The sequence below is a fragment of the Chrysochloris asiatica genome, unplaced genomic scaffold, assembly GCF_000296735.1.
Source record: "Chrysochloris asiatica unplaced genomic scaffold, ChrAsi1.0 scaffold00071, whole genome shotgun sequence".
Classification (NCBI taxonomy): Eukaryota; Metazoa; Chordata; class Mammalia; order Afrosoricida; family Chrysochloridae; genus Chrysochloris; species Chrysochloris asiatica.
In genome coordinates, this window is record NW_006408589.1 from 3,233,582 (window position 1) to 3,255,164 (window position 21,583).

At 41.7% G+C, this 21,583-nt stretch overlaps 1 protein-coding gene across 1 annotated transcript in view; it reads right to left on the reverse strand.

The window, feature by feature from the left end:
• The window catches only part of LOC102832894 (chromosome unknown open reading frame, human C5orf47), a 31,170-nt gene extending 10,982 nt beyond the window's left edge, over positions 1-20,188 (reverse strand). The window contains exons 1-2 of the mRNA XM_006864844.1: positions 20,135-20,188; positions 17,549-17,996 (exon numbers count right to left, since the gene is read on the reverse strand). Coding sequence (XP_006864906.1) covers positions 17,549-17,996; positions 20,135-20,188 — 502 coding nt within the window. The remainder of the gene's footprint in view (positions 1-17,548; positions 17,997-20,134) is intronic.
• Positions 20,189-21,583: the final 1,395 nt, after the last annotated feature.

Consider the following 21,583-nt stretch of genomic DNA (forward strand, 5'->3'; position numbering starts at 1 on the left):
AACATGAAGAAGAATAACTTAAGAATTATTAGCATTCCAGAACAAGAAGAATCACACAAGTTCACAGAAGAAACAGTCGAAGAACTACTGGAAGAAAATTTCTCTAACATCCTGAAAAGCGAAAAGATAAACATACAAGAAGCTCAACGAACTCCAGAAAGGGTAGACCCCAAAAGAAAATCACCAAGACATATCATAGTCAAGCTCTCCATACTCAAAGATAAGGAGACGCTTCTGAAAGCAGCCAGAGAAAACAGAAGGGTCACATACAAAGGCAAGCAAGTCAGATAAAGCTCAGATCTCTCAGCAGGAACCATGCAAGCGAGAAGACAATGGGGAGACATATATAAAATCCTGAAAGAAATAGTTTTGGCAAAACTGGAAATCAATTTGCAAAAGAATGAAACAAGATCCATATCTCACACCATACACAAAAACTGACTCAATATGGATTAAAGATCTAAATGCAATTTCCAGAACGATAAATATCATCAATGAAACAATAGGGAGAAATTGAGGGGCTCTAATACACGCATGCATAAACTATCAAACATTACAAAAGAACACACAAACAATAGAAAACAAAATAGAATGACTGGGACATACTAAAAATTAGAAACTTATGTGCATCAAAAGATTTTACCCAAAGAGTAAAAACGAAGTCCATGGACTAGAAAAAAATTTTTTTCAATGACATATCAGACACGAAACTAATCTCTAAGATTTATAGGTAAGGTGTAGAGTCAGAGAAAAAGAAGAAGACTCCCAATGAGATGGACTGGCCAAGTGGCAGCATCGATGGACTCAAGCATGGCAACAGTAGTGAGGTTGGCCCAGGATTGGGCAGTGTTTTGTTCTGCTGTGTATAAGGTTGCTATGGGTTAGTACCAAATTGATGGCACCTAACAACAACAAACAACACCTCTTGGAGTTCTGGTATGGTGCTGCAGGTTAATGAGCTGGACTGCAAAGGAGGTTTGAACCATTAAGATGGCAGTTCAAGCTCACCAGTTGCTCCTCGGAAACCCTATACAGGGTCGCCATGAGTTAGAACTGACTTGACAGCACTTAACAACAAGAACACCTCTACAAGAAAAAGACAAAAGAACCTGATTTAAAAATGGGCACTTCACCAAGGAAGACATTCAAGCGGCCAACAAACATATGAAGAAAATCTCCACAATCATTAACCATTGTTGTTGTTGTTGTTGTTAAGTGCCATCAAGTCACTTCCAACCCATAGTGATCCTGTATAGGGTTTCCAGGGAGCAGCTGGTGAGCTTGAACCACTGACCTTGCACTTCAAATGACTTTGCAGTCTGACACATTGTCCCACAGCATCACACCAGGGCTCCTATTAACCATTAGAGAGATGCAAATCAAAATAGCAATGAGATACTATCTCACAACAGCATTAACAGTGAAGTTCAAAACAATAGAAAACACAAATGCTGCCAAGGGTGTGGAGAGACTGGGACCCTCCAATTGCTGGTGGGACAGCAAAATGGTTCTACTTGTTTGGAAAATAGTATGACACTTCCTCAGAAAGTTGGAAAAATAAATATTTCATGACCCTGCAATCCCACTATTTGATATATATCCACATACGAGCCAGAACATGAGTTGATATATGAACACCAATGTTCACTGCAGCACTATTTACAACAGCAAAAATATGGATACAGGCTGGACATGACCCATTCTGGCATGTGAGGAGGGCTGGCCATTAGCATGTTCTGACCTGTGACGAGGGGCTGGACATGGCCCATTCTGACATGTGAAGAGGGACTGGTCATAGCTGTGTTCTGTGGTGGCAGCACATCTGCTCAGACTCTCTCCTGAGGGGACTCAGAACTGTGGATCCAGAGAGTGTGGTTTCAGCGGAAGCGGTTGGTGATCACAGTCAGATCATTAGATGTGTGTGGACTCTCTCTTGTGGTCATATAGTCAAGCTACAATCACACACTATAAAATTCCAACATTCAAGCAAGAGCCAGTACCAGCTGCTATACACCAGACAGGCAGCCAAAACCTGCAACTGTTATTCTGAGTTGAGTAATAAGAAGAGTGAAATGTGAAGCCCATCTCCTGATCACATCTACCTGGAGGCAATCAGAAAGCTTAATAATACATCAACATACATTCACCTAATTATTGAGGTCACAACAAACTACTGAAGATGACCAAGAAACAGCTGACTATATTGGCACATTTCCAGAAGCAAGATAGAGTGACTGGGGACAAATGAGCAGGAATAGACCTAGACATCACATTGGAAGACAGGCTTTGGAAATACCTAAGAAGGAATTCAAGAAAATTATGCTAAGATGTATTGTAACACTCCACAGAGAGTTTGAGAAAAATAAGGAAGAAGTCAGGGAAGTGCTACAGGAACAATCAAATAAGATAGATATAGCATTGGAAACAATTCAAAACCTACAGAAAGAGGTCTAAATGATTAATAATAAAATATCAGAAATGGACAATACACTTAAAGGGCAAAGGAGTAGAACTGAGAGAGGGAAGCCAGAACAAGTGAGTTGGAAGACAAATCTCTCAATATGGCTAAGATAGAAGAGCAAGCAGAAAAAAAGGATGATAAAATCTAAAGAAAATCTAAGATTCATATTGGACAACATGAAGAGGAATAACATGAATTACTGGCATTCCAGAACAGGAAGAATCACACAAGTCCACAGAGGAGATAGTTTAAGAACTTCTAGTAGAAAATTTCCCTAACATATTGAAAAAACAAAAAGATAAGCATTCAAGAAGCTCAACGAACCCCAGGAAGGATAGACCCTAACTAAAAAAAAAATCACCAAGACATATAATAATCAAGCTCTCCAAAATCAAAGACAAGGAGTGACTCCTGAAAGCAACTATGGAAACAGAATTGTTACATACAAAGGCAAGCAAATCAGATTAAGCTGTGATCTCTGAACAGAAACCATGTAGGTAAGAAGGCAATGGGGAGATATATGTAAAACCCTGAAAGAAAAAAACAGCCAACTAAAAATTGTTTACCCAGCAAAGCTGTCAGTCAAATATGACGGTGTTATAAAAACAGTCCAGAATAAACAGAAACTAAAGGGATTCTGCCAAAGCCAGCCCCGCACTTCAAAACATCCTAAACGGACAACACCCAGAAATTGACATAAGTGGCAGCACCACCCAGAACACAATAGACAAATGGAAGAGTCCAGAAGAGAACAAAACTATAAGAACGAATTCAGAGGATTTGGGAGGTTAGTGCATGATCAAAGCAATTATACTGTGAGAAAAGGTAAAAACATAAGAGATCCAGGTGGTGAGAAGGTCAAGTAGATTACAAGATAAAGTACACTGTTTCAAATGGAGGGGAAAGTTAATAGACTATAAGGTAACCTCAAAGGAAATTAATACTTCACATCATACCAAGAAAATGAAAATCCAATAAAACATTAAAACTAAGAAGAAACTGACAAGAAAGAATACAAAGAACACTGTTGCAGACCGTGTAGGCCTGGTCAGAAGTTCGAGGCCCTATAGGCCCAATTGTTACAGGTCGCAGGCTCTGAAGAACAGATCTAGCCACTTGGCAGTTAATAGAAAATTGTTTTTCATCTTAGTGTTCAGTTATATTTAATAATTTCATACATGGAGCCCTTGATATCCACAGATAAATGTGATATTTTCCTAAAATCCCAGACTGTAAAGGTTTCAAGGGTAAAGCCTTTCTCCAAAGGATTAACTAAAAATGGCTTAGCTACTTCCTGGGTCTTTGTTCTACAGACAAAAAAACCATCCTCCCTAATCCTTTTCCAGGTGCCGCCCATTCACCTGGGTGTCTCGCATCCTCCTGCAAACCTGGCTCAGGAAGCCAAAACAGCAGGACTCCGCCCAAGCCTTTTGTCCTTCCCTTTAACTTTCAACTGAGCTCAGGGGCTATAGATATGTTAATTGAGCCTGAGAAACCAAATTGCGGGCCTGGGATTCAAACCAGCGAAGCTCAATGTAAAGTTACCTGAATGTCTGGAAAATTACTGATGTTAGCTGTACCTTGTCTTAGTCCCTCCCAGCTTTGTGTGAAGCTCCTCCCCTAAATAAAATTGAGATGCAGGCTGGCCCAGGTGTGCATTACAGGTTGGAGGGCATGCAGTATAGATTGCAGGGCAGTGAGTTGCTGCCTACAGAGGCCACGATGCCTGTAGTCCCAAATCTGCCCACCAGTGATGCATCCACCCTGGTTTTGGGGTGCCTCTTTGTCTCCCTCCTTCTGTCTTTCTGTGTATTCTTTTGCTAACTCTACCACCGCCAGATATCCCCTCCTCGTGAACCAAACACTCATGAACAACACAACTATGTCGAGGACAGTCCCCGACAGAACACGAACTCAGCACAAGAGGACAGAAGATACATCTTCAAAGGAAGATGAGCAGGAAAAATCCAAAATAAAAATGGGTATTACAAGAATAAGCAAGTTGTTCACTGGGGAGCCATCAAGGCAAGCATTCAAGTCCCTTCAGGACAAACCTCCCTCCAAGACTGAAATTTAAAGGGAATATATGAGCAGGCATGTAAGTCTGCTGACGACCACGTTGATCTACTGGTGAGTGGAATAGGGAGAAAGGCTGGTTTGTCTGAAATGTGGTAAGACCTGGGTACTCCTGAGCCCATGCTCAAGGACATACCCACAGAAAGCTAGAGCTGAGACTGAAGCATCCAGCTGGTAAGTAGTGAGGGGAGACCCACAAAAACACCCAAATTTGCAGATAGTACATTTTGACCTAGCCTTGATGACTTGAAAATCAGAAATCGACTAGGAAAAGATAAAAAAAAATAAATTTTAGTAAAGGAAATGAGTGTAAATTTGATTAACTTGACCGGCATTGAAGGAATTGGCAAAAACCAAGGCACCAGCAATTGATGGAATAAAAATTGAAATTTTCAAGAAAGTGAGGTGGCACAGGAGGCACTCAGTCATCTATACTAAGAAACTTGGAAGACAACTATCTGGCCAACTGATTGGAAGGGATCCATATTTGTGCCCATTCCAAAGAGAGGTGATCCAACAGAATGAGGAAATCATCAGACAATCTTTTTGATATCCCATGTGAGTAAAATTTTGCTAAAGGTAATACAGAAACGGCTGCAAGCATACATTGACAGAGAACTTCCAGAGGTTCAAGCCGGATTCAGAAGATGCCGTGGAACGAGGGATATCATTGCTGATGTCCAATGGATCTTGGCTGAAAGCAGAGACTATCAGAAAGATGTTTACCTGTGCTTTACTGACTACGCAAAAGCTCTCGATTGTGTGGATCATGACAAGTTATGGACAATATTGCAAAGTATGAGTATTCCGGAACACTTAATTCTGCTCTTGAGAAATCTGTACATGAACCAAGAGGCAGTTGTTCGAACAGAACATGGGAACACTGGATGGTTTAAAATTAAGAAAGGTGTACGACAGGGTTGTATTCTTTGACCATACTTATTCAACCTGTATGCTGAGCAAATAATCCAAGAAGCTGGGTTATATGAAGAAAAACATGGCATTAGAATGGGAGGAAGACTCATTAACAACTTGAGATATGCAGATGATACAACCTTGCTTGCTAGAAGTGAAGAGGACTTAAAACATTTACTGGTGAAGATCAAAGACCACAGCCTTCAGTACAGATTGCATCTCAATGTAAAGAAAACAAAAATCCTCACCACTGGACCAATAAACAACATTCTTATCAATGGAGAAAAGATTGAAGTTGTCCAAGACTTCATTGTTCTTGGATCAACTATCAACACTTATGGAAGCAGCAGTCAAGCAATCAAACAAGGTATTGCATTAGGCAAATCTGCTGCACAAGACCTTTGTAAAGTGTTGAAGAACAAAGATGTCAGTCAGCTTGAGGACTAAGGTGCGCCTGACCGAAGCCTTGGTATTTTCAATAACCTCAAATAATGCATGTGAAAGTTGGGACAGTAAATAAGGAAGACCACAGAAGAATTGTTGCATTTTGAGTTATGGTGTTGGAAGAAAATACTGAAAGTGCGATGGGCTGCCCATAGAACCAACAGATCTATGTTGGAAAAAGTACAGCCAGAGTGCTCCTTGGAAGCCAAGATGGCCAAACTTTGTCTCTCATACTTCAGATATATTGTCAGGAGGGATCAGTCGCAGAAGGATATCATGTTTGGTAAGGTGGAAAGGTCAAAGAAATAGAAGAAGACCCCCCAGTGAGATGGATAGGCAAAGTGGCAGCATCAATGGGTTCAAGCGTGACAACAATAGTGAGGTTGGCCCAGGATCGGGCAGTGTTTCGTTCTGCTGTGCATAAGGTCGCTATGAGTCAGCACTGACTCAATGGCACGAAACAACAACAATACTTATGGATGTTGTTGTTGTTTGTTGTTTAGTGCCATCGAGTTGGTTCTGACTCATAGCGACCCTGTATAGGGTTTCCAAACAGCGACTGGTGAGCTTGAACCACTGACTTTGTAGTTCAAATGGCATAACAGTCTGGCACATTAACCCACAGTGCCACACTAGAACTCCATTTATGGATGTAGTAGTTCATAATATCAACTGAGAGGGAAGGAGTCTTCACATCAAGTATCAATCCTATCCCCTCTGTATACAGGGTAGACAGCAATGAGCAACTTAGACACTGACTACCTAAAAGGAGAGGGTGATGAAGGCATGAAGTGACTAGCTTACAAGTTTTCAAAAGGGAGTTTATTTTAAGAGTGTGCAGGGGAAGGTAGAATCCCCACTGAGGAGTTTTCATCTTGTCTAGAGGGGTCTGGTGAAAAGAGATGGGAATAAGATTCTTATGATTCAATAGTGAGTAAACTGCAACTGTCACAACCGTAAAGGTAGAAGTTTTTTTAACAAAAATGGGGGAGTAGTTAATCTTACAGTCCAGAAACAGAGGACTCTAGGACCATCAAGGGAGAAGAGCACAAGTGGAATGAGAGACCCTATACAGAGAAGCAGTGACACCATGGATGGAGGCAGAGATGAGGACATGGAGAAAGGGAGCAGCTGAGGACTCTGGACTCATGGAAAAAGAGGGTCTGGGTCCTGATAGGCAGGAAGCAGACTTGCAGAATGTGCCCTGTGGTTATCTAAATTAATACATATTCTTGAATGTTTTTTGTACACCCCTGCCCCAAAACCAAACAAAATAAAACAAAATAACAGAAAGAATGGAAGCAAATACTGTTGGATGATGATGCACGGAGGATGTTGTAATCATTGCAATGAAACAATGGTGTAAAGCAGATGTTCTATGTAAACTATCACTCAGTTCACAATAAAACTTAAAAAAAAAAAATTTTTTTTAAAGATACATATAGTCTAAGTGCCCATCAATGGAAGTGTGGATAAGCAAATTTTGATACATACACACAACTGAATACTTATTATGCAACCCTGAGGAACAATGACAAATCTGAAAAACACCTTAAACATGGATAAAGCTTGAGGATATTATTCAATCACAAAAGGACAAATGTTGCATGGGACCATTATTGCAAAAGCTTAAGAAAAGACTTCCATACTAAAAGAAAAATTCTTTGATGGTTACCAGGAGTGGGAAAGAGGAGAGAGTAATTCATAGGTTTGGGAGTAGGTGCACGATAGCTCAAGTATCAGGGAGGGCAATATAGAAGGAATGGGAGGGCAGTACATAAGAAGAAGAAGCGGGGCTGAAGAACAATGAAGATAGGGGGAAATAGAGAGGTATACATCGGCTAACGACCACTCATCTTGTCAGTTTGTCGTACTGTGGTGGCTTGTGAGATGCTATGATTCTGAAAGCTATGCCATGGGGATTTTAAATGCCAGCAGCATCACCCATGGAGGACAGGTTTCAGATAAGCTTTCAGAGGAAGACGGACTAGGAAAAAGGAGTGACAAACTACTTCCGAACATTTACTCACCGAAAACCTTATGAAGAGCAGTGAAACACTGTCAGATATAGTGCCGGAAAAGGAGCCCCTCAGGTTGGAAGGCATTAAAAATGTGATTGGGGAAGAGCTGCCTCCTCAAAGGAGAGTTGACCGTGATGACGTAAATGGAGTAAAACCCTGGGAACCTTCATTTGCTAATGGAGCACAACTCAAAATAAAGAGAAATAGCTGTATACATCCATTAATAATCAGAACATGGAATGTACGAAGTATGAATCTAGAAAAATTGGCAATTGTAAAAAATGAAATGGAATGTATAAATATCAACATCCTAGGCATCAGTTAGAAATGGAGTGGTATTGGCTATTTTGAATCTGACAACCACATGGTTTACTATGCTGGTAATGACAAATTGAACAGAAATGGAGTCACAATCATCATCAGAAAGAACATATCAAGATCTGTTATGAGGTACAATGATGTCTGTGATAAGGGAATATCCACGTGTCTACAGGGAAGACCAGTTAATATGTCTGTTATTCAAATATACGCACCAAACACTAAAGCCAGTGAGGATAAAATTGTAGATTTCTACCAACTTCTTCAGAATGATATTGACCAAACATGCAATCATCATGCATTCCTTCTAAAGAAGGAAGAATGCTTCTTCCATTACCATGAAGCTTCTCCTCTCATCCTCAAAAGATTCACCATTTCCAAAGCATAGCACTCATCATCCTTTACTAATAAAAACTGTGAACATATCTCCCAAGTTCTGTGAGATGGGAGCCAGCCTGATTAATTACTCTTGTCTGAAATGTTAGTTGCCTGATTTGCCTGTCATTGGAACTCTGAACTCCAGCCCATCTTACAGACAGCTGACGATTTATCTTCCAGAAATGCACCGGTCTCTGATAACTTACTCTGCCACTCAGAAGCCTTCAGTGACTAGAAAACAATAGTCTTCAAGGCACTCTACAATCTGATCTCCAACTTTTGTTCATTTAAAATATCTGATGAGTGTCATTTATGTATAAAGTACTGAGCTGATAGCCACCTTCCTTCAAACACTCTGCTCACTGTGTCAACATTTATTGAACACTGACTCTGTACCAGGCACTGAGCTAGCCTTGTTACAAATTTTAACTTCATTTAATCCTCACAGCAACCCTTTATGGCAAGAATTGTTGTTAAGTGTCTTTGAGTCAATTCTGACTCATAACAACCTTATATAGGGCTTCCAAGGAGTGGTTGGTGGGTTTGAACTGTCGGCCTTGTGGTTCACAGTCCAGTGCTGATCTTAAAGTGCTACAATGGGCAGAAATTATTATCCCCATTTTACAGATAAAGGAAACTAAGAAATCAGAGTAGATAACTAACTTGGCCCACATTACAGTGCTAATAAATGACAAAAACAGGATTATGTCTTTCTGATTTGAAAGCCAATGCTCTTAATAATCTCTACTATATGAGTAGCATTTCTCCATCCATGCCTCTTGATTTTCTGCCTCTATATCTCTACTAACCCTGAATAATCAAAGTCCGACTCAGGTCTCTAAGGGATGCTGGTGTCATAGGGGGTTATTCCTGGTGCTAATCACGAGGTCAGCAGTTTGAATTTACCAGCTGCTCTGAGGGAGAAAAACGGGGCTGTCTAGGCCCATAAAGATTTTTAAAGCCTCAGAAGCCCTCTACAGGGTCGCTATGAGTCAACAACAGCTCAAGAATCTCTTTCACCACACTCGTCTGTATTAGTTTGTTGTTGTGATGTGCCGTGGAGTCAGTTCCGACTCATAGCGACCCTGTACGGGGTTTCCGAGACTATAAATCTTTATGGGAGCAGAAAGCCTCATCTTTCTCCCACAGAACAGCTGGTAGTTTCAAACTGCTTACCTTAAGGTTCGCGGCCCGATTTGTAACCACTATGCTACCAGAGCTCCTTATTATTCATGCACAATCCTAAAGAGCAGAATATTTGTCTGATCCACCTGTGTCACTATTAGCACTTAACCTAGAGCCCACAATATGCTAAATATTGTTGAATAGATATATAATTCGCCTTTGTTCACCACAGAGAGGTTGTTAAGTGCCGTCGAGTCGGTTCCGACCCATAGTGACCCTGAACAGGGTTTCCGAGGCTGTAAATCATTAAGGGAGCAGAAAGCCTCATCTTTCTCCCGCAGAGCAGCTGGTAGTTTCGAACTGCTGACCTTGCGGTTCACAGCCCGATTTGTAACCACTACGCTACCAAAGCTCCTTATAGGCATAGGAATTTAATGAATGCCTATCTAAAATAGCATTAATATTAAATACATTCAAGACTGAGTAAAACCTAAACACTCAAGACCTTTCTGGTTTGATTTAAATACAAGTCTGCCCCGGGATCCCTCTTCCTTGACTGTATCGCTGGTTTCACCAGCCCAGCAAGTGGTCACTGAAGTTTACAGTTCCATTACTTGCCCAAAAACTGCAGACTTGGTCTCAACCCTTCCTTCTCCCGTTTTCAGTAAGTCACCCAATCATGTCCATTCTGCCTCCTTTGCCATTGCCTTAGTTCAGACCTCCCATCTTTCCCATGAATTACTGCCACTGCCTTGGCTCTGCTCTCTGGACTCCCGTCTCTCACCCCCATTCCTTCCTAGTTTTTCCTCCAGATTTGACCTTGTAACTCTTGCCACAAAGCAAGCACAAAAAATTCCCAAATTTCAAAACCAAACTACAGAACAAATTCCATTATCATTACCTCCTATCCCTGTAGAGCAGCCAACGGAAGAAAGGTCACCCTATAGTTAACAGAGTTCAAAGTTGCAAAAGCAGAAAGCTGGTTTCATAATCTCTGCTCTTTGCTATTGTTTTCCCTGGTCTATATGGGTTTCTCTGGCACTATTCATGCACCCCTTTTCCTTGCTGATGTGCTTCTTCATCCGTTTCTGTGCTCTTCATCTGCAATCATTATCTTAGTGCTGGACTAAGATTTTACTCCAATCTTTAAATGCTAAAGTAATACCAACTCCCTCCAAGACCCATTTTGTTCTTTCTACCCTTCCTACTCTCTCCTTTTCTTTAAGCTTAAGTCTTCTCCAAAGCCACCATTATTATACTATCTCCTATCCCTACTACATTTTTATCTTTTTTTTTTTTAATTATTCAAATGGGCTGGAAATTCAGAGTTAAAGTCTCTCATAAAACTCCTTGATTTTTCAAGCACCAGCCCAGGAGCCAAAAATAAATATGTAAATCTGATGACCTTTTGTAACAGCAGGGCTCCTAGAAGGGCATGGAGCCCAGAATAGTGACCATGCCTAATTGCTTCTGAAGGCTCATTTTCAGGAGACAATTAAGTTATAGGGAGTACAGTTTTATGTTTCTAAATTTTCAAGGCTATTATGTATGCCTATAGTACAATGTCCTCAAATCACTTAGGCTCTCATAATTAGGCTTTCCACTACTATGCTTTCAAACTACATGTCTACAACTCATTCATAATATGAAGTTAAAAATAGAAATATAGATATGTTTCTGTGATATACTCTAGCCTGAAAATGTATAATTAGCAATGCACAAGCTGTTAGAAACTATAAGTCATCATAGAGTTTAGAAATTTTCTAATATTAGAAACTGAAAAATAGAAGAATGTAGTAACCTCTAGAGGTTGGCATGGCCCCCCGCATGCTATGATACAGATATACTCATGAATAAGTAGGAAATGTCTAAACTAGAAATAGGAAATGTGAACGTACGTCACAATGCTGGGCCTTCCCTTACTGCTACCAAATTGATTTTGACTCATAAAACAGAGCAGAACTGCTCCTTAGGGTTTCCAAGACTGTAAGCCTTTATTAGATAAGACACCCTCATCTTTCTCCTTCAGAGAGACTGGTGGGTTTGAAATACTAACCTTGAAGTTTGTTGTTGTTGTTAAGTGCCATCGAGTCGGGTCCGACCCATAGCGACCCTGTACAGGGTTTCCGAGGGTATAAATCTTTACAGGAGTAGAAAGCCTCATCTTTCTCCCGCGGAGCGGCTGGTAGTTTCGAACCGCTGACCTTAAGGTTCGCAGCCCGATTCGTAACCACTACGCTACCAGAGCTCCTTAACCTTGAAGTTAGTAGCCCAATATTAAGCCATTATGACACCAAGTGTCCATAAATGTTGATGATGTTGTTAGGTGGTACCTTTGAGTCAGTTCCAACTCATAGAGACCCTATGTACAACAGAACAAAACACTACCAGTCCTGTGCCATCCTCACAATTGTTCCTGCATTTGAATCCATTGCTGCAGCCACTGTACTAATTCATCTCTTTTCTGGTCTTCCTCTTTTTTCCACTGACCCTCCACTTTACCAAAAATGATGTCCTTTTCGAGGGACTGGTTCCTTCTGATAATATGCCCAAAATACACAAGATGAATTCTCAACATCCAGGCTTCTAAAGAGCATTCTAGCTGTACTTCTTCCAACACGGATCTGTTTGTTCTTCAGGAAGTCCATGGTACTTTCCATATTCTTCTCCAACATAATTCAAATGTGTTAACTATTCTGCGGTCTTCCTTATTTACTGACCAACTTTCACATGCACATTAGGCAGGTGAAAATACCACGGCTTGTTTTGGGCATACCTTAGTCCTCAAACTGACATCTTTGCTCTTGAACACTTTTACAGAGGGCTTGTGCAGCCTAATACAATATGTCATTTGGGCTGTTGACTGCTGCTTCCATGAATGTTGATTGTGGATCCAAGAAAGATGAAGTATTTGACAACTTCAATCTTTCCTCCACTTATATAGATAGTTGTTGTGGTTGTTAAGTGCTGTGAAATCAGTTCTGACTCATAGCAACCCTGTATAGAGTTTCCAAGGAGCATCTGGTGGGTTTGAACTGCTGACCTTTTGATTAGCAATCCAGTGCTTATCCGATAGCACCACACCAGCAGCATGCACACACACACACACACACACACACAGAGCTATCTATCTATCTATCTATCTATCTATCTATCTATATATATATATAGAGAGAGAGAGAGAGTTAAGCCTCCCTAAATTGGCTTGTCACTTAAATTATATGATAAACTTCTGTAAGTTGAATTGTTACATATATATGATAAAGGAATTTTGTCTTAAAATTTTCTCTCTGTAAAGTGGGCTTGGGAGTCTGATGTGGCGCTGTGGGATAATGCACTGGATGGACCACATGGTCAATCTGAATCACAAGGTCAGTGGTTCAAACTCACCAGTCACTCCTAGGAAACTCTATACAGGGTAGCTATGAGTCAGAAACAACTCGAAGGCACTTAACAACAAAGTTAACTTAAGACACGAGGTAAGTTGTAAAAATTCTTGAATCTTTAACCTTGGAAAAGGGTGACATAGTAGTCTCTGTTAAACTTGGCATCACCTAGCTCTTATAAAGTCAGGTCAAAACTTAAAATTCACATTTGTTGTTTTTAAGTGCCGTCAAGTTGGTTCTGACCCATAGCGACCCTATATAGGGTTTCCAAGGAGTGGCTGGTGAGCGTGAACCACCAACCTTGCTGTTCAAACCAACTTTGCAGCTTAGCGCATTAACCCACAGCACCACATCAGGACTCACTAAATCCACAAACATACATTGAATTTTGGCTCATGCTACAGAAGAAGGCAAAAGGGAAAAAAAAAAAAAAATCTGTCTTTCTTCTCTGAGGACCCAGAGTATGGAGAAACTCTGCCCTCCACCACTGACTTCAGACACTCGCTATAAGGGACTGCCACCCAGTGCAAGTCATGGCTAATCTCTCCTGAGAGCCTCTCTTAGAAGGTGAAAATGTGAAGTCTAAAGTTTGAGACTCTAGCCACTGAACTATAATGTTATAATTGCTCATTGTGATTCTCCGGTGCTAAAATCAATGTCATGAGATCTTGCGTGCATACCTGGCTATGACTACCTTGTAATAAACTAAACGAGTTTATGCGTGACAAGCTTGGGTGTATCTATTGATTTCTAAGTTTCTAAGATTAAAAATCCTGCAAGACAAAAGTAAATTCAATTCAAAAAGGATACCAAGCAGAATGTTTATATAATTTTCAATTGAGTTATTTGCCTTTAATCTAATCTCCCCTTACCGCATAGATAACTCATAACTCAATCTGATCCTGTCACTTCTCTTGCTCAACATATTTCAATGGAGGACTTCAAGGCAGCTGAAGACAATGGCAAATGTATAGTAACCAAATTCCAAAAATTCCACCCCCAACTACTTCACAATTATAAGAATTCTATGCACAAAACCTCAGTCTCAGTATTACCTGAAGACAGAGAATGCTGAAACTGAAAATGACTTTAAGCAAAATGAGAAAACAAAACAAAAAAATTACAGACCTGTGATCTTATATGCAAGACATTGTGGCCCTCAAAGGCAGATGGAGAAAAACTGCAAGGAAGGAAAGGAAGATCACTGGAACTATTAACCAAAAGATTAGATCTACCCTAAATCTGAATTTTCAGAGTCTCAATAACGTCATATGCATGCGAAAGTTGGACAGTGAATAAGGAAGACTGTAGAAGAATAGATGCTTTTGAGTTATGGTGTTGGAAGGAGAATATTGAAAGTGCTATGGGCCACCAAAAGAACCAATAGATCCACTTTGGAAGAAGTGCAGCCTGAGTGCTCCTTGGAGGCCAAGATGGCTATACTTCGAGCACATTGTCAGGAGGGAACAGTCGCTGGAGAAGGATATCATGTTTGGTAAGGTGGAGGGTCAAAGAAAAAGAGGAAGACCCCCAACGAGATGGATTGGTCAAGTGGCAGCATCGAAGGACTCGAGCATGGCAACAGTTGTGAGGTTGGCCCAGGATCCGGCAGTGTTTCGTTCTGCTGTGTATAGGGCTGCTATGAGTCAGTACTGACTCGATGGCACCTAACAACAACAACAAATCTGAAAATGCTAAAACCTAACTAGACAGATCAGAGCACAGGATACAGGAAATGGATTTCAATACGTGATTTAAAGCACCAGACACACAATTTAATGGGGCGGATTCAGTTTAAAGGGGCAAGCATGATTTAAAGGGACAATCTTCCAATTACATAGTTTTGGTGGAAGGGGATAAAAAGAAAAGAAGGATCAATGAAACTAGCATTCATTAGCAAAAAAATAAATAAATAAAGGAAGCCCTCAGAAATATATAAAATCTATTAAGCAACTTCAGAGTCCTGGTGTGGTGTAGTGGATTAATGCAAAGTTGGTTGGAACCACAAGGTCAGCAGTTCAAACTTGCCAGCCATTCCTCAGAAACCCTATCCAGGGTCGCTATGGGCCGGAACCAACTCAATAGCACTTAATAACAACAAAAAAACTTCAGGATAAAAGGGGGACTACAAGATGAAATGGAATGAAACCGTGAAACACTACATACTAGAATCTATGGAGTTTATTTAAACTTTTGATTAGAAGAAATCATTGCACTAAGCACTTTTATCAATAAAAATTAAATTTCCTGTTCAAGAAAAGTATTTTTTCAAAAAGAAAGCACAAGTAAGAATAAACATAAAAGCAGAAATTGTTGTTAAGCACTGCCAAATAGGTTCCGACTCAGAGCTATCCTATATAGGGTTTCCAAGGAGCAGCTGGTAGGCTTGAACTGTCTACCTTGTGGTTCGAAGTCCAGTGCTGATCCTACAGCCCCACACCCAGGAGTCCAAAATAGATATAATTAATATTCAAAATCTTGGGGTTTTATGTGTACATTATTGGTTTCTTAGGGATGAGATGAGAGTGGTAGTGAAGGAGAGCAGAGAATGGCTACAGTTGACATGGATTTTCTTTTGGGATCCCTGAGGGTGTACTGGGTTATATGTAGGACTCTTACTGCAAGATCAGCAGTTCCAATCCACCAACCGTTAGAAGAAAGACGAAGCTTTCTGCTCCTGTGAAGATTTACAGCCTCAGACACACTACATAAGGTCACTATGAGTCAGAATTGACTTACTGGAAGTGGGTGGATCAGGAAAATGAAGAAAATGTTGTAAAACTGATTGTGGTGATAGTCACACAACTCTATACGAAAAACCACTGGATTTTGTAAGTTAAATGAATGAATTGTGTGAATTTTGAATTACATCTTAATAAAATAGTTTTTAAAAAAAAAAAAACATAGTAGAAGGAAGACCCTCAAAAAGGAGGAAAGATTTTTGGGGGTGATAGTAGAGCTCTAGTAGCGTAGTAGTTACAAGTTGGGCTGATAACCTCAAGGTCAGCCATTCTAAACTTTCTCGTTCAGCATGAGAAAGGTGAGGCTTTCTGCTCCCATAAGATTTATAGCCTCAGAAACCCTATACAGGAGGGCTATGACTTGGAACTGACTCTACAGCACACCACCACCACCACTACCAGTGGTTGTTGTAACTGTCCTTAACTCTCTGACTGGGAATTACGATAAAGGACAATTTTCTTCAGAGCAGCAGAAGTCCCTTACGAGAGAAATGTCATGACTCAGATAAAGTCAGGGATAAAAAAGCCTTGGGCCTGGAAGGTAGATACTGACTCCTCTTACCCTTTCCATTGGACTTATCCAAGAAAGGATATCTTGGGCATTGCTATACCTTCAGACCTGAAACTTCAAGTTTTATCATTTAGAACACATGTACTTTTGCTACTGCAGGCTGGATGAGAGAGAGAACTCTGTTGGTAACCACTTCCAATCTCTCCTAGGCTGAATCTACAGCTTCGACTTTCCCTGCACCTTGCATGAGACCCTACACTATAAATCCCCCTCCTACTTGAAGAAAAGGAGAGAGGAAATATAAGTTTGCTTAGAGTGGTAGTGAAGTCTCCTCACTCTTAAGCACCACTTCTGATGGGTATTATCTTGTGCTTTGTACCAATCCCTGCTATTCGAGGTACAGGTCAACTAACTTCCCATCTTTTAATGTGCCACTGTTGAGTGGGTTCCTACTCACAGTGACGTCGTGTGTTCCAGAGTAGAACTGTGCTGGTCTTTTTTTAAAAATAGATCACCAGGGCTTTTATCCAAGATGCCTCTGGGTAGATTTGAACAGTCAACAGTTCGTAGCTGAGCACTTAATCTCGTGCACCACTCAGGGACTACGTTCCCCACCCTCTACTTCCTGTTCGTTATAATCAACCTCTGACCCCCGAATTAGCCCAGTCATGGAGATAAGCATCTGGCTCAATCTTCTCCAAGCCCAGTAATGGAGATAAGCATCTGGCTCTATCTTCTCCAAGCCACCTCCCACATCATTCTGGGGGGAATTCAATGGCTTCATCCCATGACCTCTGCTCTCATATCTGTGGCTTAGGTCTCTTCATTTCCACATCACCTCCCTTTCTCCGGTGGTACACCCTGAAATGAATTCATGGCTTTAGTTTTCTACCTCAGTATACGATCCAGCACTGTGCCTCAAGACTGAGCCCGGTGGCCACCTAACAGCACCCACTCACTGCCCTGGAGCAGCTGTCAGCAAGGTGGCCTGGGCAGAGGACCCACAAGGAGGCTCCCGGAGGCCAAATAGCTGAAGGACAGGAAGACAGGCCTGACACCAGGCGAGAGTGTTGACAGGATGACACTAAAAAGTCCAGCTGATGGGGTAGGGAGTGGGTATAGGCTTGTTTCCCACCGGATCTCCTCCCAGTCCCCTCCCCGCCGGGCGCCACCTGCTGCCGCTGCGGGCCTGGAACCCCTGTGTGCCCTGGACGACGCTCTCTGCTGCTGGGAGGCAGAGGCGGCGGGGACCGAGAGCCGGGCGCTGGGGTCCAGCTCCCCGCCGCCGCCTTGGGTCTCCGCCTCAGCTTCCCGCGGCTCCTTCTGGCTGCAGCCAGCCCCGAGCCTGATCCTGGGGCGCCAACGGCCCCGCGCCCCGCGGCTACCCAGCTGAAGGACGCCGCCACAGCGGTGCGAGCCGAAGCGGGTCACATAGACGAAGCGCGTCAGGTTCGGTTCTCGCTCTTGTCTCGCCGCCATAGCTGCCCAAACTCTCAACCGTCGCTTGCGTGCCCTCAGGGCCCGGATGGGCTCGAAGACCCGCACGAGGGTTGGGGGCGGGGCGGGGCGGGCCACGTGATGGGGCGGGAGGGGGTGTGGAGGACTGGAGGCTGGCTGGTTCTGGGTCAGGAGGGGAGGCTGGAGAGGGCCTCTCTACCAGGAGCGGCTAGGAGGGGATGCGGGAACGGAAGGGGACTCCGTTTGGGGGCCTGGGGACCACTTTTCAGAAAAGTGGAATGAAATTTTGGGCACCAGCTAACTTGAGGAAACGGCCCAGACCACTGGGAACGGCCCAGACCACTGGGAACGGCCCAGACCACTGGGGTAGTTGGATGTGGGATAGGGTTTGGGATTTGACCAGTCGGGAACCCCGGTGTGGCGCTGTGGGATAATGAATTGGACTGCAAGATCGGTTTGAACCGCAAGATCGGCAGTTCAAACTCACCAGCGGCTCTTCGGAAACCCTATGCAGGGTCGACTGGATGGCACTTAACAAGTAGAAGTCTGGAGTGTTACCAGATGAAGCTGGGAAAGAAGACAGAAAGAAAACCTTCAGGAAGGGCATTCTGTGTGAAACTTTAACCCCAGCAGATGCTGGTGTTGGGGCGTGGTGTTTCGTGAGGCACTGGGCAGAAAGAATATGGCCCAGAGTCCAGAGTTTGGTTCAGGCAGATCTGAGACCTAGTTTAGGTATTTGAAGCCCAGTCCTGACTAAACGGATATTTTCAGAAGCCACTTTCCCTCTCTGAGCCTCAATTTCCTCAGGTGTAAACTCAGGATGGAGTCCTGGTGTGGTGCTGGAGGATACGCACAGGACTGCTAATGCAAGGTCGGCCGTTCCAACCCACTAGCAGCTCTTGGAAACCCTTTATAGGGTTGCTTTGAGTTGGAACTGACTAGCTGACACTTAACAAAACTCAGGATAATGGGTTCTTTGAATAAGTCAAAATAAGGCATATCTGACACACAGTAAAAGGAAGTTCCTTTAGGCTTCATTTTCATTAACATTTACTGAGTACATACCCTGTCCGTAGCTCTTCATAATTGTCTTAGATTTAGATACATTACAAATAGCTTTCCTATAAACCATTTCTTTATATCCATTTTACTGAGGATCTAGAATGCAGAGTAACTTCCCCAAGAAATATCATTTAAAAAAAAATTAACTTTTAAATTAAATTATATATGCAGAAAAGCACACATATCATTAATGGATCGATGGACACATTTTCACACAGTGAATATACCTATGTGATATCCACTCAGGTTAAGAAATGAAGCATAACAGAAGCAACCCCTATTCCTCGCCTAGGCACAACCCCACTCCACTCTTACGTCAATTTCAAACAGCATCCCTTAGGTTTGCCCATTGTGTTTGACTTCTTTTACTCAAATATCTTCCTTCAATCTAAGCTGTTGAAGGAGTTTGGACATTACTTGAATATACCATCTTTTATTCATCCGTTGCCCTGGAGATAGATATTTGGTTTCCAGTTTGGGGCTACGAATAGCACTGCTAGGATCTTCTTAGACATATCTTTTGTTAAACATAACATGTCTATAGAAATTCCACATGTAGGTGGCTTTAACAAATAGAACTATATTTTCTCATAGTTTCGAAGTCCAAATTCAGGGTGTTGGCCATAGGGGACGACTGTCTCTGTCGGCTTTAGAGGTAGCTCCTTGTCTCCTGACAATCGTCATATGGCTTGTCATCATTCTTTCTCCATTTCGGTTTCTCTTGATTGATTGTTTGATTTCTTTTATATCTCAAAGAAGATTGATTTAAAACACACCCTACATTAATCCTTTCTCATTAACATAACAAAGACGATAGATTCCCAAGTCAGATTATAATCACAGGCATAGAAGTTAGGATTTGTTGTTGTTGTTAAGTGCTGTTGAGTCGGTTCAGACCCGTAGCGACCCTCTATAGGGTTTCCGAGGAGCAGCTGGTGAGCTTGAACTGCCGATCTTGCAGTTCAAATGGCTTTACAGTCTGGCACATTAACCCACAGTGCCATACCAGGACATAATTCAACTTATAGTAACTCTGTGTACAATAGAATGAAACATTGTTCAGTCCTATGCCTTCCTCACAATCATTATGTTTGAGTCCATTGCTGCAACAACTGTGTCAGTCCACCTCACTGAGGTCTTCATTCTCACTCACCCTGTACTTCATAAAGCACTATGTCCTTCTCCAAGAACTGGTCCCTCCTGATAACATGTCCATAGTAACTGAGACAAAGTCTCACCATTCGCACTTCTGAGTATTCCAGCTGTACTTCTTCCAAGACACAGTTGTTCATTCTGGCAGTGCGTGGTATATGCAATATTCTTCACCAGCACCATAATTCAAAGGCACCAATTATTCCTTAGGCGTCCAACTTTCCCATGCATATGAAGTAACTAAAATCCCATGATTTGAGTCAGGCACACCTTCGTCCTCAAAGTGACATCTTTGCTTCTTAACACTTTATAGAGGTATTTTGCAGCAGATTTACCCAATGATTTTTTGATTCCTGCTTCCATGGGTGATTGTAGATTCAAGTAACATGAAATCCTTTACAAGTTCCCCTTTAGTTGCTACTGACAGATATCCAAAGTGCTTGTACCATTTACATTCCCACCACCAAACTATGAGCATCCCAGTTGGTCTACTTGTTCGTTCACCAACACTTGACCTTGCGGGTCTTCTTCATTTTCTCTATTCTGAAGATGGATGTGCATTGTTGTTGCAATTTGCAGTTTCCTGATGACTGGTGAAGTGGAACTCACTGGTCATTGGAATATATCCTCTTTTGTGTTTAGAACCCCCTATTTATGGGGTCTCATCTTTTTCTTATTCATTAAGAGGAATTCTTTATATATTCTGTATATCAGTCATTTATCAGTTACAGGTTTTACAGATCTCTTCTCTCATCTGTAGTTAACCCTTTTACCCTCTCAATAGATAAAATATTATACACACAAGACCTCTTTAAAGTATTCAAGGGTAAAGACATTAGTTTGAGGACCAAGGTGCACCTGACCCAAGCCATGGTATTTTTAATCACTTCCTTTGTTGTTGTTGTTGTTAAGCATGTGAAAGTCAGACAAGGAATAAGGAAGACCTTAGAAGAATTGATGCATATGAGTTATGGTGTTGGAGAAGAATATTCAAAGTACCATGGGCTGCCAGAAGAACAAACAAATTTGTATTGGACAAAGAACAAACAAAATATTCCTTAGAAGCCAGGATGATGAGACCTTGTCTCTCATACTTCAGATATGTTATCAGGAGCAGTCAGTCTTGGAGTAGGACATTATACTTGGTAAAGTGAAGGGTCAGTGAGAAAAAGGAAGACTCCCAATGAGATGGATTGGCACAGAGACAACAGCAATGGGCTGGTAACCACAAGATCAGCAGTTCAAATCTACCAGGTGCGCCATGGGAGAAAGATGAGACAGATTCAATTCCTCTATGGTTTCTTTATTCATTGTCTAACTTTCACAAGCTTATGAAGTATTAAAAATACTATGGCTTAGGTCAGGCACAAACTAATAACTTAGTCCTCAAACTAATGTCCTTACCCTTAAAAACTTCAAAGAGGTCTTGTGTATATAATATTTTATCTGTTGAGAGGGTAAAAGGGTTAACTACAGGTGAGAGAAGATAGCTGTAAAACCTGTAACTGACAAATGACTGATATACAGAATATATT